The 18,431-nt window shown below is 39.1% G+C and overlaps 1 protein-coding gene across 1 annotated transcript in view; it reads right to left on the bottom strand.

Moving 5' to 3' along the window:
• brsk2b (BR serine/threonine kinase 2b) overlaps positions 1 to 18,016 on the bottom strand; it is a 139,140-nt gene extending 121,124 nt beyond the window's left edge. The window contains exon 1 of the mRNA XM_081394144.1: positions 17,681 to 18,016. Within this exon, the coding sequence (XP_081250270.1) occupies positions 17,681 to 17,771 (91 nt within the window). The 5' untranslated portion in view covers positions 17,772 to 18,016. The remainder of the gene's footprint in view (positions 1 to 17,680) is intronic.
• Positions 18,017 to 18,431: the final 415 nt, after the last annotated feature.

The following is an 18,431-nucleotide window of genomic DNA, read 5'->3' as shown; positions in this document are numbered from 1 at the left end:
ATATTATTTATACTCTAACAACAACATTACACACTAACTAAAGTTTGAAACATGGGATCACGAAGAACGGGACCTTTAAGGCCAATGCTAGCAGCTAAACAGCTAAACATATTAGCAGCTCCGTTGCACTATAAAAGGCTGTATTCCTTCTTGGTCATACATTCGCAATTCCCTTTTTGTCAACACACCTTCATTTAAAATAAGTAAACTTCAGCATACTATTAAAAAGTGTACTTATTACAGAAATAATATAATTTAAAAGATCTGTTTACAGTAACTGCAAACTGAATGTATTTCTTTCTTTAAAGCACAACTAAAGATTATTAAAACATAATGATTTAAATTGACATCATTACAAAGTGCACATTTTAAGTGTACTGAAGTGTGTTAAAAACAATCATTTAAGTGTTCTCTCTTTAAGTTCCCATAAGCGGCCTTTAATTTGAGTAATATCATACAGACATCTCGTCTCTCCCGGAAGGTCCGGGAATCTCCTCTATACTGATAGTGGCTCCCTGATGCCCGCAAATTGTATAGCCTATTTCCACCTATTTGGATGCATTTTTGGTGATCCGATCACAAGTGCTCAGCCAAGACGATATTACCACTTTTGTTTGGACTTTGTTGAGACCCTCGCCTCTTTTTTGTCACATTCAACCTGTGTTAGGTGGCTTACGCAAATGAATATAATAGTATAGGATAATTTTTTTATTATTATTATTTGGTGTTGTGACATTTCCTGGAAATGAGTTTTTTTCTGCGTGGGATGTCTGTATCAAATTACCTGCAAGTACAGTTTTTAATGTACTTTTTAAACTTAAAGTACAGTACAAGTACACATTCAATACAATTAAGTGAACTTTTTCATACACTAAAAGTGCTTTTTATTATTTACACACAGTTGTTACCATTATTGTCTAATTATATTCTCTGTTTTGAATTTACAGGGGGGGGGGGGATCATCTGCTTTTCTGTTTCTGTAGGGCTTATTGTTTAAATATGCTTTCTGAAATGTCTATAGCTCTTCTGACAAAAAGAGCAATTCAAACATACTCTACTTTGTATTTAGAGTGTGTTCATAAAAACAGCTTTGTGGAAATCCACCATAAGCAAATTACAACTGACTGGCCATAAGGGGAATTAAACATCAATGGTACTTCTGGCTCGCCATGTGCTTAAATTGAGGCCACTCTCGCTCCAGGGTCTGATAGTCAGAGGAGGGCCTAACCGGTCTTACAGCAGGTGGTAAAAACGCCTAATGACTAAAAACAGCAGCTTCATCATTGTCCAGATTGTGTTGATTGTTGCATATCCATGCATAAAATTTGCCCCTTTTTTTGCTAAATCTACTTACGCTGCATTTTTTTCACACTATTTTGGGAGGTGCAAGACGGCAGCACAAAGAAAGATGGGGGAGGGTGGCACAGCACGCCGCAATAAGAGCCTATGCTAATCGGCTTTAATCCAAGACCAAGTTTAACCAAACAATGAAAGAAGGAAGTAGAGAGAGTAAGAGAGAGTGAAAAAACGAGAGCCAGACCATGTCATAAGTGAAAGGGTCAAAAGGCAGAGTCGTTTATGTCACAACATCAGCTTCCTCTGTCAGTTCCTCATCATTGCAGTAATAGAAATAGATGGAATGATTCAAAAAGTTGCTTCTAAAACCCTCCGAGATGTAAGACACCCAGGTTCAAGCGTCCTGACTTTTATTCCCATACTCCCCCTCCACGTTCTGTAAATGTGCGACTTGCACCTGTTAAATGATGCTTGATAATGGAGCTACTAGAAATGTGCTTCATGGGTTTTCATATTCCTCACAGGAAGCACCATGGCAAGGGGTGAATCAGTGCTAAAAATACAGTCCTGCTCTTCTGTGAGTCATAGACCCCCTCCAGCAGGCATGCTCTCCAGCCAAACACAAAGGAAGCGCTGGGAGAAAGATGGAAGGAGAACGTGAAACAGACAAAGAGGGAGATGGAGAGCTGGGGGGTGGTCTTCAGAAAAATGGGATGTCATCCAAAAAAAATGACGTAATCTGCAATTGTTACCTCATTAGTCTTTGAATATTCTGGAAATATGGCCAATCATCCATCAAGCACTGGTGATGTGATGCTTGCTCAGCGAGAGAGGTCAGATTCATACCGCCAGTTCAGTTTCAACACCACAGGCCATTTCTGAAATATGCATAGCATATTCATGCAAGTTGGCAAAGGGATGTAGTGAATAATATTTCATTATGTTCTCATCACTACAGAACATTCAATATGTTACGTACATGATTTGCTAAACACGATCAGCGTAATTATGCAATAATGTCATTCACCCTTTTTTCCAATTCAGTTAATGTGGCCTCATTGTCATTTCTAATGATCTATTTGAACAACAAAATTATCATTATGACTATATTGAATTTTATTTTATTTAAATTTTTTCATTGAGTGAAAAACGGAAGACGCAACATGAATGGTGAAATTCCACAGATTATATATAAAGATATAGACTAACAGAGAAAAATAGAGCATGTTAGTGGAGGTAATTATATATTAGGGGTGAGAATTGCCAGAGGCCCCACGATATGATATTATCACAATACTTAAGCCACGATACAACATTATTGCAATTTTAAGCATTCTGCGATAAGATATTGTGATATATTACAATTTCTTTCTTTTTTTTACTGAACATTATTCAGTAATGAAATGCAATTATGTGCTGAATAATAGTTATATTGTTGTTATAGGAAAATACATACATTTGCCATTACCAGCGTTTAACTTGGATACTATATGGTGCTGTGGAATTATTTTTATTGTGAAATAGTCTACACAAAAACGTAAGACAGGTGAGCTCCCAGGTAAGAATGATGAAGGCTGTTTTAAGAGAGAGATGTGCTGTTAGTACAATTACAGTCTGGAAGAAATTACAAGAAAGAAAGAAAGAAATTTTATATTTTACATCACATTTATAAATGGTCATCATTTAACTATTGTAAGATGAATATTACAGAGATGGATCACACAAAACAAGCCTACTGCACTCCAAGGTCAGGGTGCTTCATAGTCAACCCATCAAGGGTGTGAGGGTGGCATCTGTGCGGGGCGAATCCGACCCCTCACCTCTTCCAGCACTCTGACTGTATCCAGCACAGAGTGACGCCCTTGAATCAGTTTGGCACTGAGCCACAGGCAAAGTGACACTGGCCAGTTCAGAGAGTCTGCCGAGTGTCTCTGAGCGCCGGCCGCAGATCAGTCAACACAAGGATGTACAATCAAATCAAGGAACATGAAAAATGGAGATAATAGTTTTGTATAGCACATGTCACAACGATGCTTCTGTCATACGTTGTGTATTTGTGCATGTGTGCTGTGATGGTGGTGGTGGGGGTGACTGCCTTAACATGCAGACGGCCATCTGTTCCACTCAGGGCTGTGGCTGCAGCTGTGGGGGGCCTGAATAATCCCCAAACCCCCTCATCTGGTCAGCCGGTGACACAGTGGGGCAACATGACCTGCTTTCAGCCAGCTACCCAACCAAACATGCCTAATACCCCAACCAATTTAAATCATTGACCACGTTTTAATGCACTTCATCTTCAGAATAAGGTCCATATTTTGGTTTACATGGTTCACAGTTATTGGAATATTTCTGTATGCATGTAATCAGCATATTCTGGATAATGCGCCTGTCATTCTCTTGAGGAAATACTGGATATATGCTCACTCTTCGTATTTCAACAATGTTTAAGTAACTCACAAATTTGTATTCATGTTTCAATTCACAGAATTCCACAATTCATCTGTGTATGCGTGTTAATTTCTTCTATTTTTTTTTTTTTTTTTATATCTTGATGTCTCACATTGAAAGAAGCCTCTTATGCTCACCAATAAATAAATAACAGTAGAACAAGTAATATTGTGAAATATTACTATTTGAAAATTTGAGCAGTCATTACTCAATCTTCAATGTCACATGATCCTTCAGAAATCATTCAAATATGCTGATTTGATGCTCAAGAAACTATATATAAACTAATAATAACTTATTATTATTTATTGTTATAAACAGTTGTGCTGCTTAATATTTTTGTGGAAAACGTGGGTTTTCAGGATTCTGTGATGATTCAGGAAATGTCTTTACTCTCAGTTTTGATCAATTTAATTTGAATATATAACCAGTCAATATTAGGAACTGTACATTTTATTTGCTCTGCTTTACATGCTATTTTCTCACTGCTATTCAATGACATTTCCAATCCATTAAACATATAAAATCAAAAGATGTATACACACACACACACACACACACACACACACACACACACACACACACACACAGTCAAACATTGCTGTAACCATAGTGACAGGGCTGAAAGCAAAGGAAGATGCCCACATGTAATGCACTGAAATAAAGGATTTTTCTTCTTCAGCATAAAGCATCCAGCAGAAAATAATATCTTTCATAAAGCACTCTGTGGCTAATGTAAGGAGAAAAATAATACTGGACTGCACAAGTGCAATATGGGTAATATAAAACCACGCAAAAAGCAATAATGCACTTCCATTCAAACACAGGCCAGAGATACGCACCCTTATGAAACTATATATCAGCAGCACTCACAACATACGATAAGAAACACTATGCACCAATGTGTCACAGGAATCAATTTTATAGGTTATTAATAAACAATTCAGGGTTTAATAAGTCAATTTGTCAAACGTTTAACAATAAAATAGCCCTGTAAAGACTAAAAGAGATCCATTTATCAATCACTGCTTGACTTCCAGCTCAAGCTGAACTTAAAAAATGAACAGAGAAGAGGTACCAGATCTGCATTCAGTGTGAGGGCTAAAATCTGAGCAGAGAGCAGGCCCTGACCCCTCCTTGTGACGGTCTGTAGGGCTGTGTGATGCTGTTGCCATGCTGAACCAGGCAGCACTCGCCCAAGCCAGATGTGCTCAGCATGTGTGCCGCACCATCTCCACAGAGACACGTCTGGCAACAGTTGCTGTGCTGTAATGCAGTAACGCAGCCTCACTCCTTGAGTCTCCTCAGTCCAGAGCACAACTAAATTAGAAGGAGCCCAGTGCGCACATACTGTACACACAGACAGGAATTAGCTGGCAACCAAACTGTCTCTCTCTCTCTCTCAATGTGCCCGTGGCAGTAACTGTCATCATTGCAGTCAAAGTGAAAATAATGTCTGTTCACCCTCTCCCCACCTCCCTAATATGATTATGCCACTTGATCAGAAGCCTGCGCAAAGGCTAAAAGCTGCGGAGGAACACGAGCGCATACGCAGACACGCACGAGCAGTCGCGGGGCCATCTGTGTGTGTTCTGCGGGGTGTGAGGGTCTTGACTTTGCGGAGAGATCACAACCTCAATGTAGCCCGAGGCGATGAGCCGCTATCTCTTGTAGTTATGTTTTTAACATATTTTGAACAGACGCAGAATGACCAAGTTCCTTAATGCTTGTGTGTGTATTTTACAGTAACACGTGGGTGGATTTCCAATTACGCCAGGGATGGATTATTTCAGTTTCTAATAGGGGTAAATGAGACAAAAAAAGAGTCTCTGAACCGTATGCCCTGCCTGGTCTGATGTGCCAGGCAATATCAATAACAATGATTCATGTTGACACAGTTATCTAGTTAGCGAGACCTCTCATTGGCTCTGTCCGTGTCATATGGATATGAGGAGCTGGTCACATGATGTCATTTACAACACAAAGCTCATTCAGGCATGAGGAAAGTCGCTACAGGAGCAGGGCAACTTGAAATGGAAACGGATGAATGATTTCTTGTCAATTGCACAAATTAATGCAGGTCATTAACTTTCATCGCTCAAATAAAGAAAGTCTGGTGACATGTTACATTTACAGTGTGTTTACACAACACACGTACTGTAAAGATTATTTTCAAAAACACTTTCAATGTAAAGTATGAAAGAATATTTTTTAAATATATAATTTATTTAAAAAAAAAAAGATTTTCTTATGAGCCGGTTCTTTTCAGTGAATCAAAAACATACAGTGCGACCAGTGTAGTCTAATTCCCATAACAATCTGTTATGAGCAGTTTGTTTCAATGAATAGTTTGAAAAGGCCCAAAGAGCCCAAAATGCTGGTCTGTATAATTCACAGCATTAGCTGAGAGAGAAATTATTTCATATGCAAGAATAGCAAAATGGACAGCATAACTAAAAAAACTTTTTGAGTTGCCTATGAATCAGAACTGAATCAGGAAAATATCATAACCCAGTCCTAAATCTAATTTAAAGCAGCACTCAGTAGCTTCGGGATTTCTTCGCTGTATTCTCGCTTTTTGCTCGCAGGTTTCTCTCTAGAGCTCCCCCCACAGCTTCGGAATAGATATTTGACAACACTGTTGTAAAGTTGGTGATTCTCAGACACCAGAGGCTATAGATCAACGACATCAAAGCAGATGGGACATTCTTTAAAACGTCTTCTTCATTCGGGTTCGGACAGCGTGAGGGAGCGCAATAATGACAGCATTTTAGCAGATTTCTTTTGGCCGTAAAGCAATTGTTTACATCGCGAGACCTGAGACGCAAGACTTCCTGACGCGGCGGCCGGCAGCCCAAGTTGCAAGAGCGTATTTTCCGCTCACGGGCACCAGTGGTGCATGCTCATGACATTTCACATAAGAAATAAACATAAGATAGAATATTATTAAATATTATTTATTATTATTAATTATTATTATTACAGCAAGTATTTACTATGGTGTTTGTAGCATGAAATTGCACAGACTGAATTACTATGAAATGCTCTGTATCGTGTGCATCTAAAAGCTTTGTGATCCCTCTCATGATAGATTGGCTGTGGAGGCAAACAAAGCTTTGCCATTAATTGAGTTTGACTCCAGTGTTCAAAGAAAGCATGCTGGCTGCTTCTCCTGCAGTCATTTACTCTTTTCTTCATCATATCAACATACCTCAGCACTGATCATGTGCAAAGCATGCCTTATAAACCCATTTACTAGCCACGTTCAAATTAGTAATAATGGTAGAAAATGGTTATGGTGTGTGAACTCTATGTTGAATGGATCCCTGTAGAGCAACAAACCTCATGCATTCCTCATGGAGAAACGGCTGAATATTTCATTACAACTATATTAACACATACTACATTGACAGGCAAAGAATTAATGAGGCAGTGCCACAGGCAAACTAATGAAAGCACTGAAAAATAGCGTCCGTAACCTGCATTTGCTCAGAGAAACATTCAAAGAAAAGTGGGAGAGGAACGCTTATGATATAAATAACACTTCTTTCTCTCTGTCCCTCTCTCCCTGCATTGTGTTGGTGTCAAAATAAGCAGCCTTTGTTCTGATTTCCCACTGATTTCTAAATTTAATCTCTGAAAACACTTTCTCCATTAATTTAGGTAATTCTAAAGCCACCTCAATAGCAATAATCTAAGCATTTTTTATGGTTTAGTCTATTTAAAGGCGCACTCAGTTGTTTTAGGTTTATGTTGCACTGGCCAATGCTGCTGTTGTCTTGAACTCAGTACTCACAGTTGGGGTTAAATAGATAGTTCACCCAAAAATGAAAATTCCAAAATTGTACCAAAGTTCCAAAGCCCCTGCTCTGATTTTCTTCCATCTGTGGAACACAAAGGGAGATACTTGAAGAATGTTGTGGTACAAACAATATTGGATCCCACTTACTTAATGGATAAAAAATAATGGATCAAAATATCTACTTTTATGGTAAACAGAAGAGAAAAAAAAGGCATACTGGTTTGGAATGACAGGTTAAGTAAATGATGAGAGAATTTTCATTTTAGGGTAAACTATCCCTTTAAAGCCTTGTCGACCCAACATCTACAAATTGGAGCGCTTTCCTTTTATATCTCATGTGACTGAATATCAAAATAAACATACTAAATTATCACAGTCCCACTAAGTATGAATGCTTCTGAACACTTTAAAGGCAAGACTTTCAGGTCTTCTAGCTATTATAAACTGAAGTACAGACAGACATAACCAAGAACCATTAAACTGTGTTCAGTTCTACAGGAACCCTTCGGGCATTCAAAAACTCCCATTGGTACACCAGATCCCATCATTAGGTGTGAAATTATGAGCTAACCGATAATATCAGACAAGGTCCAAGCTCAAATTCGGCCTTGAAAGGCATTATTGAGCACACATTAAGAGATGGGGGAGATCCTCATTCACATTCTAATAACTCAGAGAAGCTACAATCAATAGCTGGACCCTCAAGGCAAGGCTGAGGAACCATGCGGCATAGCCGTCCAGAAAACATATGTATAAAATTGCACACAGCCTCCCCCGGTTTCCATAGAAACCCTCAACTTGCCTTAGACAGGGGAAAAAAGATGTGTGTAGCTATTATTCTATTGCTGGGGTTGGGCGGCACAGGCAGTGATTGGTTGAAAATGAGTAGTACTCTGCCACACAATTAATACTCTGTGAAATTGTACTCAAGTGATTTGCAAATAGCTAGTCTCTAAGCTGGGTGTACTAGCTTATACACTCATTCCCTCAAACCCTGTTAATTTTCACCTGTAAATTCTCTCTTGTAATTTACTCTTTAAGTAAAATAAAAATAATGCCTTTCAGTTGCGAATAAAGGGGCCACCAAGCATCAGCAACCACCTGACTAATGACACGGCTTGACCAAACCCCACCATCTGGACAGGATATCCAGCCCTTCTGGGTTCTTTACCAATCAATCATGCGTGCAAAACAACATGACACCTCATTTCATTCATACAGTACTGGCACAATGGCACAAACACCCAAAGAATATAATACATGAATACATTTGTATTGTAACGCTGTCTTAAAATTTCTATTTTCAGTGTGCTCTGTGCTTAAACTGCTTGTTTAGCCTTCAGTCATCTGTAACTATGTGAGACTGACATGTTCATGCTTGAGTATCTTTTTTGTGGTAAAACAAATCAGTCAATTGTTTGTTTTTGTTTTTTGAAGGAATATTTCACCTAAAAATGAATTCTGTCATTGTTTACTCACCCTTACGTCTTTGCAAACTTGATTCACTTTCTTTCTTCTGTGGAACATGAAAGGTAAACTTCTGAAGAATACCCTGGACACTCTTTATATGCTAGATGAATGAGGACTGGGACTGTCAGGCTCCAAAGAGCAGCATAAAAATGGTCCATTCAACTTGTACATTATTTCCAAGTTCTCTACAATAAGTTTATGTGAGACACAGATGGAAATCAAATTGATATTTCGAAATCATTATTCACTGAAAGTAGGGTTGTCTGTTTCATAAAGAAATCATTCTTGAGAGTTGGATCTTTTTAATGAACCAGGGGGCAAAATGTTCTCAAATTCACATACTGATCTGGTTCAGGTGTTTAACTCACTGACTCAATCCAGTCGCAACTGTTAACAGCTCACAGGACTGGAAGATCTGTTCATCACATAAAGCTATCATATGGTTTGGAGTTTAGCACACACATTGTATTGACCACTTTTATGATACTTCGATACTAAAGGGATAGTTCGAGCAAAAATGAAAATTCTGTCATCAACATCAATCGACGCACATTCATAGAGCGCTTTAAATGTGGTAAACGGAAGATCAAATGTGCTTGTTTGACCCGCAAGAACGAATGAGGTTTGTTCATTCACATTGTATGAGCATTGATTAAAGTGTATATGGAAATAAAAGCCTAAATTAAATCTGTTCATCCTACAAAGTGAGCGTTTCTCTTCAGAAGACTTGATTTACATGGATTATACTTTTATGATCTCATTATGGCATTTTTTTTAGCTTCAAAGTTACAGAAACAGGGACAGAATTCAGTGAGTAAATAATGACAATTTGAATTTTTGGGTGAACTAACACTTTCTAACTTCAAGAAAAGGTTACCAGGGATAGTAAATTATGATAGATTTGTAATTTTTAGGGTTATTTTTTTACTCTCCCTCTCAAACACTATGTTTATCTCTCCCCGACTTTCAAGTTCTCTACAATCTATTCCACTCAAACTCTCTCTTTTACTGTCCTCTCCCTCCACATTTATTTCTGTACCTTTCACTTATTTAACCCCTTCTCCCTCCCTCTCTCTCACTGTCCGTGTACTATCAGTGTATTCCCATTAATCTGTGCTTGCAGTCTCCGTTTTGGCTTGAACTAGCAGATAGGCACCAAAGCACTTCACACAGGCTACAGGCTAAATGTCTCTCCTAATCAAGCCCAGAATTAGTCCATCTGTTGAGCAGTTGCCCACTGTTTGGACAGTGTCACTGCAGATGTACTTGTAGCATTTCATGATACGTATAACAGTGTACAGTAAGATTGCTATTTCTGCAATTATTGCTCTTGGCTGTGCCATTTCTGATTAGATGCTTCTCTACATGGCAAGTCACAAATAAAGTCACATCAGAATTGTTCACGTCAGTCCTGTGACTCCAACCTTGGAACTGCCAATACCCTCCAGCTAAAACCTCCAAATGTTGTGTAAAGAGCAGATACCACACATAGCATTCATGGCAAGAAAGCAAAGCTAAAAGACGGTGCTGAATGGGATGGTGTGATGGCAATAGAGAGAGGAACATGGTAGGGACAACACCAGGAGTTAAGGGTCTCTGCTGTGTTTCTCTGATAAAAGGCTTCACAGCTGCATCAGACACTAGGGAGCAATTTTCTGCAGTGGGAAAGGGGGAGGGGACCACCAAAACTACACAATGCAATGTATAGCACCACGCCACAGATAATATGTGCAGCACAAATGACACTTCTGTCTGGACAAATCTCCACCAAAACAGAAGGGAGACTAGCTTTTGAGATTTTGATACTATAAATAGTTATTAATCCCATTCAATCAAAATGCTATTCCATTTATGTTGGCTTTGAGGTCATAAGCTAATGCACTCCTAAACAATGACAAACTTCTCTTTTAGCACATGTACACAATTATACTGCGCACAATTAAATTAGTCTTTCTATTCTGGTAAACGGACCAAAATATACTGATGACTCATCCTGCAACACACAGATTTTTCTGCCCAATCAAATGCTCTCTTGAATGTGAATACCCCTCCCTCTTATACCACCTGCCACAGATTATCAACTAGCAAATTCAAAAGGAAACACATCAACACATGGAGAACAAAATAGTGCTTTTCATGCAATTTTGTTATGTTGAAATATATAAAAAAAATTTAGCTTGTTGGAAATAGTGGTCAACCTATGAGGTTTATCTTGAAATTTTTGTGACTTTTTGCTTTGTATGTGCTTTCCGTAAATCATTCTGTACGTCATTTTTATCCTATTGTTTACTATATTTATGTGCTTGGTCGGTGTCGTTGTGGGTTTTAGTTCTGTGGGCTGTAAAGACCTTTGAAATAACTGAAATCATTTGGCGAAGTGATATGGAACTGTAATAAGGTCAAGACCTGCCTGGAACTACTTTACCCGTGCGTTTCCCTGAAAATAATTGCATACATTAGAATGTTACTCAACCAATCAGACTCAAGCCTTCAACAGCCCCATCGTATATTAAATATAATAATGTACAACAACACTTTTAGTGCACCGAATTTGATGTTTCTCACGATGAAAAATGTTTAGCACAAAACACTGGCAGGGAAAGCATGGAATCTCTTTAAAATGTTCCTTAGGCTCAAGAGAGAGGATTCATTGCAAGGAAAATTAATGATGAGTGACAAGAATGAGCAATAAACCACAACTAAATATAAATATATTTATATAATTGCTAGTCAACAAGGAACAAAATGTTGGCAGTTCATTCCAGCCTTAAATGAGAAATACTCTAATCTCATGTATAAGAGCCCATCAGTGGAATCAGCTCTGCTCTACCAATCATTCCAGCGCACATTCCTTCAACAGTTTTCTGTAGGATTAATTTCTTGCGTATGACGTAAAGGCTTCGTATTCCTCTATAGATTCATCTGTGCACATCTTACAGTGTTAATAGCAGAGAGTGAATGTAATCTACATAAATCAAGGGTGGGAAAGAGGGGCTTCGAGGACTGTTGCTGTCTGCCTCTGATCTCTGGAAAGATGGAAAGCATGGCCATTGTAAGAAAAGGCTTGTGGGAAGGGGGCGCAGCCATGACAACCAACCACTGCTATCTGGCACTTAGTAAATGAGAGCCAACTGAAGGCTGGAATATGTCTGGGAGACTGCAACCCCCTCAGACAGAAACACACTGACAAATTGTTCACAAAGTCAGCCCAGCAAGACAGTCAACAGCTGACATTTCAAACAGGCTTTTCAGGCTAAAAACAAAACATTCTTTGTGGTGACGAAGAGTTTCCTAAAGTGTGATTTGATCTCCCTCCCTCCTAACTATATTATCTTAACTTCTCTCCCTTAGTCAAGGAAACTAACTGGATAATACGGCTCCATTTTTTATATTACAAGCCATTGTATGTAAAGTGATAGTTCACCCAACAATTATTACGCACATTCTCATTGTTCCAAACCTGTACATATGTCTTTCTTCTCCGGTACACACAAAAAACATATTTTGAAAAATGTCTCAGTATTGTTTTTTGGTCCATACTTTGAAAGTCAGTGGGGACCAATGGTGTTTTGGAGCCCACTGATCATCATTGTATAAACATTCTTCAATATACCTTCTATTGAGTTCTGCATAAGAAAGAAGATCATACAAGTTTGAAACGACATGGAGGTGAGTAAATGATGACAGATTATTGATTTAAATATTTCAAAACAATATGCATCATTTGCCAATTCTAAATTCCATAATATATGACCATGGCTTAAAATGATGCAAAATGTCTCTCATACCAAGTAAGCCATTCATAGTTTGAGTTCCTTCGAAAACAAAAAAGTTTGAGCATTCCAACCAGAAACATATGACTAAACCAAAAGCATTAGTTTAGGGTGGCACTATCTGTTTGTCAGAACGATAGTATTTCAACACTTCTGTTTGGTGTCGTTATTGGCACTGACTTCACCTTAACTCATAAACACATAACTTGGGTCTTTTTTGACCTGGGACGTCATTCACTACCCCACCCATGATTGGCAAAACATTCAACCATTTAAGGGTTAAAGTGTCATTGAATAGGCCTAGTGCTAATACTGCGTCTTTCTAAAATACATTCTGGCAAAGAGAAGCAATGGCATCCCTTGCATGAAAGCACTACCTTGGATTGAAATCAACCCTTCGTGCACTGCAGCAAATTGACCATACTTTATGTGGTTCTGCCTGCAGCTCTTCATATCCGCCTTGCACCAGTTACAGACACTCACTGGCCCTGAGGTAGTGTGTATATATAGCTTGATCATCTCCATGTCCATGCTGGAAAAGCGGTGGAGGCCTGGGGCTCTGCATGGAGCCTGCCCGTACACGCCGTCTAACCCTGACCCAGCAAGAGGGCACTGTTTCTGCCCGTGACAGTGTTCGTGATTCAAGCACTTCGCCGCTTCATTAACGGGCTTCCTTTGGGACACCCTGACAGAGTGAAGGAAGGAGAAGAGGAGGGAATAAGTAGAGAAGAGGGGATACGAACAGAACGAATTGGCAGTACACAGTAACTGCACGAGTCTCACAAAAAGCAGTGTAACAATATATTGCAATACAAAAATTCAACAATATAGTGGATAGCAACAATGTATTATGTATAGTTTACCCAAAATGAAAGTTTAGACAGATTAGATTTAGCATTAAATATGGTAAAACCATAAGGTCACACATTTGAGCTTCCATATTCATTATTATTAGAAACGAAATGCATTATTTTGTAAAATACAATATTTAAAACATTTTAAATGTATGTACTCAGGGACAGAGTGCAAGCATGTGTGTCTCTAGTCCATTCCAGATGTAATACTAAATTTAGCATTTAGCACTTTTGTTTATCATATGTCTGCCGTTTTAACTCTTAGTTTAAAGTATTGTGAGAGTATTGTACTGTGAGATCAGTATAGTAGTTTCGAACCAAATCGTGACATGACCGTATGGTTACACCCCTAGAAGGTATTGTAACGTTATTGTTTTTTGGTAACCACTACCACGTTCCAATCCGTCTCAGCCGGTGATCTCCTGTAATCTTCCTCTGCCTACTTTCAACTGACTCGAGCAGCGAGGACGCTATATGCGATGGCTGAAGCATCACAAAGAAACAGAAAAGGCAAAAATACAGGCACGTACATCCGTTTTGATTTGGGGAGGTGAAGGAGGGGGGTAAATTAAACTAGAGCGTCCTTTTTACTGTTTCCCATGGGGGTCCCGCTTTAGCTCTGAGAACTCTCTCTCCTTCATCCCCAAACCCACCCCCTTCCCATCTATCCCCACCCCTCCCCCAAGCTCCTCTTTCTATGTGTGAGCCTCTCTCATGACATATGGGCTCTCCTCTGCAGCGGCAGCACTGAGAAGCGGCGTTCATTGTGCAGCATTCTCTCAGCAGCCATGCCAACGGCAGCAGAACAAGCAGGAATACCCTCCGCTCTTCTCTAACCACGGGCTACACAAGGATTTATTTTAAGAAACGGAGCCAATAGTTTAATTGCAGACAAAACGTCCTATTCTTAAATGAACAGTGTGAGACATCTCTCTATTAAACAACAAGCAATGCATGTATTTACAGTAATTACTCCATATAGACATATTGCTAGCACTGGTTGCATTTTGCAACTTACTATTGTTCGGTTAAATGAGAAATGTGACTATAATTCTGCTGAAGCCTTGTTAAAGAGATAGAAGATCACCCAAAAAAAGAAAATCAGCCTGCCCTAACTTTCTGTTTTAATGGGAAATGTTGTCACTGGAAAATAAACTGCACTCATCAAGACATTTAATGGGGTATTAAATGGATTGTTCACTCAAAAATTTAAATTCTGTCATAATTTACTAACTCTCATCGTGTCGTTCCACATCTATATGGCTTTTTTTTCCTTTGCAGAACACAAAAGATATTTTGAAGAACGTTGGTAATCCAACTGTTTTGGTGACCATTGACTCCAATTGTATGGGGGGGACACTAACACATTTCTGAAAATGTTATTTTCAGCAGGAGAAAGAAAGGCATTGAATTGTATGGAGTGAAAAAAAAACACTGACACATTTCAGAAAATGTTATTTTCAACAGGAGAAAGAAAGGCATAGAATTGTATGGGGGGGGGGCACTGACACATTTCTGAAAATGTTGTGTTCAGCAGGAGAAAGAAAAGCATTGAGATATGGAATGACATGAGGCTGAGTAAATGACGACAGGATTTTAATTCTTGAGTGAACTATCCCTTTAATACCCCATTAAATGGCTTGATGAGTGCAATTCATTTTCCTATTGAAATGGTTTGTCTTTATTTTTGAATAGCAAATAGCTTTTAGTTCATATAACAGCTATGGACCATGATCTGTTAATTGCTGTTGCTAGGCAGACGTAGGTGATCATTTAGATTCTTATTGGGACAAAAATTTAGACACGTCCACGAGTGCAAAATGAGTCATCAATATTTTTCCCAGAAGAGAAAAGTTGCATCCAAATATCAGTCAGAGTATATACTAAATTTGATGGAGAACGTAGTCCTCGACAGTTGACGAAGTGCGTTCTTTAAGTATGCATGTCTTTATATGAATACATTCCTAGATATTATACTTCACCCACCATGTTGGCACTGTCCTTGGCTTGGGCCTGTGTTTTATTTGACTTTTGACGTACTAACAGCAACGACAAAAATATTTTACTTTGGTGTTAAGTACAATTTAACCACAAGTAACAACTTTCCTGGTATAATCACTTATACTGTACTTGAAAAGACCCATCTGCCTCACAGTTATCATTTTGAAATCTGACAACTACTCAACTACCTCGGACTTAGCAAAGTGTCATCACTAACTGCACACTTTAGAATCTCAGCAGATACACATCATACACGTATAATTTACCTATTGTTTCATAAATAATGTATATTCAGACATCATACTCATTCGATCGGGAGTAATGCTTTACTTTTTGCATATGGTATATTTGGACACAGGAAGAAACTGCAAATTTTAGATGTGTACATTTGTTGAAAGTGAAATTTAACATGAAATGTTTAGAACATTATATAAATTGCTTCAGAGCTAATTGACACAGACTAAAGGCCACAACAATGCAATTATGATTCCTTTAATAATAATAAAAACCAAATGCTACATTTTTTAAGCTGTCAAATCATCTATATGTGACCCTGGACCACAAAAGGTCCCATATTATCACATGGGTCAATTTTCTGAAATTGACATGCTGAATAAATAAGTTTTCAATTGATGTATGGTTTGTTAGGATAGGAAAATATTTGGCAGAGATACAACAATTTGAAAATCTGGAATATGAGGGTGCGAAAAAATCTAAACGTTGAGAAAATCGCCTTTAAAGTTGTACATACAGTATATGTTCGCGATTGTGCTGCATTCACTCACACAAAGAAATGTTTTATATATTTACAGTAGGAAATTTACAAAACATCTTCTTCATGGACCACGATTTTTACTTAATAGCCTACTGATTTTTGGCATAAAAGAAAAATCGATAATTTTGACCCATACGATATATTGTTGGCTATTGCCACAAATATACCCGTGCGACTTGTGACTGGTTTTGTGATCCAGGGTCACATATGCCAATGTTAGATTGCAGCCTTACTGGTTACTCTTAACAGGAAACATGATTGAGAACATGAAGACCTGACTATCATCAACCCTGGCTTCCATGTTCTTCGAAATACAGTCAATCTGATACTCTAACAGTTGCAGTTAATGTGTTGCATAACAGCTGCAGGCCCCTGACTTGGATACGTCTGGCCATGGATATCGACTCAAGAACTGTTCTCCACCGAAGCCACACTGGCCACAGAACATTGAGCACACAAAAAAAAAATGCCCCCAGATCAATCATTCGTCCTCCTCACTCCCATGTCATGCAGCCATTCTCAGCAATAAACCGAAAATAATAATAACCTTTTTGTCATTCAATACGTGGTCATATAAACCTAGGCTATATGATTATGGTATTGATTAGCACAACAGCTCAAATCAGCAAGCAGGCTCTCAGTGGCCTGTGGCAGAACTAAAGCAAGACTAGTTTCCCTTATAGCCCGTCTCAAACTTCAACACTATATTTCAGCACCACCGGACTGCAGAGGAAATTAGGTTGAACACATGGTGCACTACGGATGCACCAAAACTGTCCCATCAGCAGCAGCAGCAGCAGCAGCATAAGAGGGCCACCTGTACCCTGATGTCAAACATTCAATTCTAGCTCTTGTACGAGGCAAATGGATTCGGCAGTGGGACCTGCAAGTGCAACCACATCCTGTTGTCTGACAAATCGGGATTAACGGCATTAGGCAGGGGCAAAGCGAGCCGCAAAGCCAAACTGTCATTTGCGAAGACCAAGTTCCTTTTCTAGAAAGAGAATGCAAACGTTTTCCAACTTGTTCCACCCAACAACAACAAAAAACAGCAACAATTTATTATTTTTTGCAACTAATAAGATCTCACCAGATGGTCAGAAAAGTAGGCAAAGGTCCTTAATCTGCGGAAAACCTCTCTACACAATGACATGTCAGCACAAGCAAACACACACACACACGCGCGCGCGCATCATATTTAGTCATCGTATTGAGCAGCGCGTGTCATCATCCCAGATCTCAAGCACACAAAAGGACAAACCTGTCTGTCCTTTGCCAAGCGTCTTTTCCAGGCGATACGGTCCCACGTAATTCGCATGTTGGGAGCTGTTGTCTTTTCCCGTCGATGACATTTTGCTTTACACGGACGAAGTTGCGATGCCGACAAATTGCTGCTGTTCGGCAATGAAGTATTTCTTCAGTACCGCAGTTATTTCCCCGCCCAGCTCTTGCTCCAGACGCTGCTTGAGGATCGGTGTTGCTGCTGCTCTCCTCCGCGTCTCCCTCTTTCTCTTTCTCTCTCTCTCTCTCTCTGCTGCCGAGCGCTCGGATAATCTCACAGCAGCGCGCGCGCCCGTGTGCTGCTCAGCCTGCGCCTGCTGCGTGTGTGCGCGCATTACACACATTTCTCATCACAGATGATGAAGAGCGCGGACGGATGCCGTGTTTGAATAATCAATGTCTCAATACTGCATTATATGAGGCATTATCAGTTGAAAGCCCCTTGTTTTTGATGGATGCACTGTACTAATAGTTATGTTAAAAAAATACAGACATAAAATGGTTAGTAGATTTATTTTATAATTAATTATAGACTAAACATAAAATTTAGAATGTTCGGAATATTCCACGTTGCTGGGAAGAATTAGAGGCATGCCGAATCCTGTGTTGTGAGACATCAGATGTATTCGATACTATTAGCCTATAGGCCCTAGCTGAAAGAAAATTGACCTCGCATACTGGTCACATGTCCCATCCTCCACCTCTGGTTCAGAGGTCAGAGCTCAGAGGTC

The sequence above is a fragment of the Scardinius erythrophthalmus genome, assembly GCF_964197995.2.
Source record: "Scardinius erythrophthalmus genome assembly, chromosome: 2".
Lineage (NCBI taxonomy): Eukaryota > Metazoa > Chordata > Actinopteri > Cypriniformes > Leuciscidae > Scardinius > Scardinius erythrophthalmus.
This window is presented reverse-complemented; position numbering and strand designations above follow the sequence as displayed.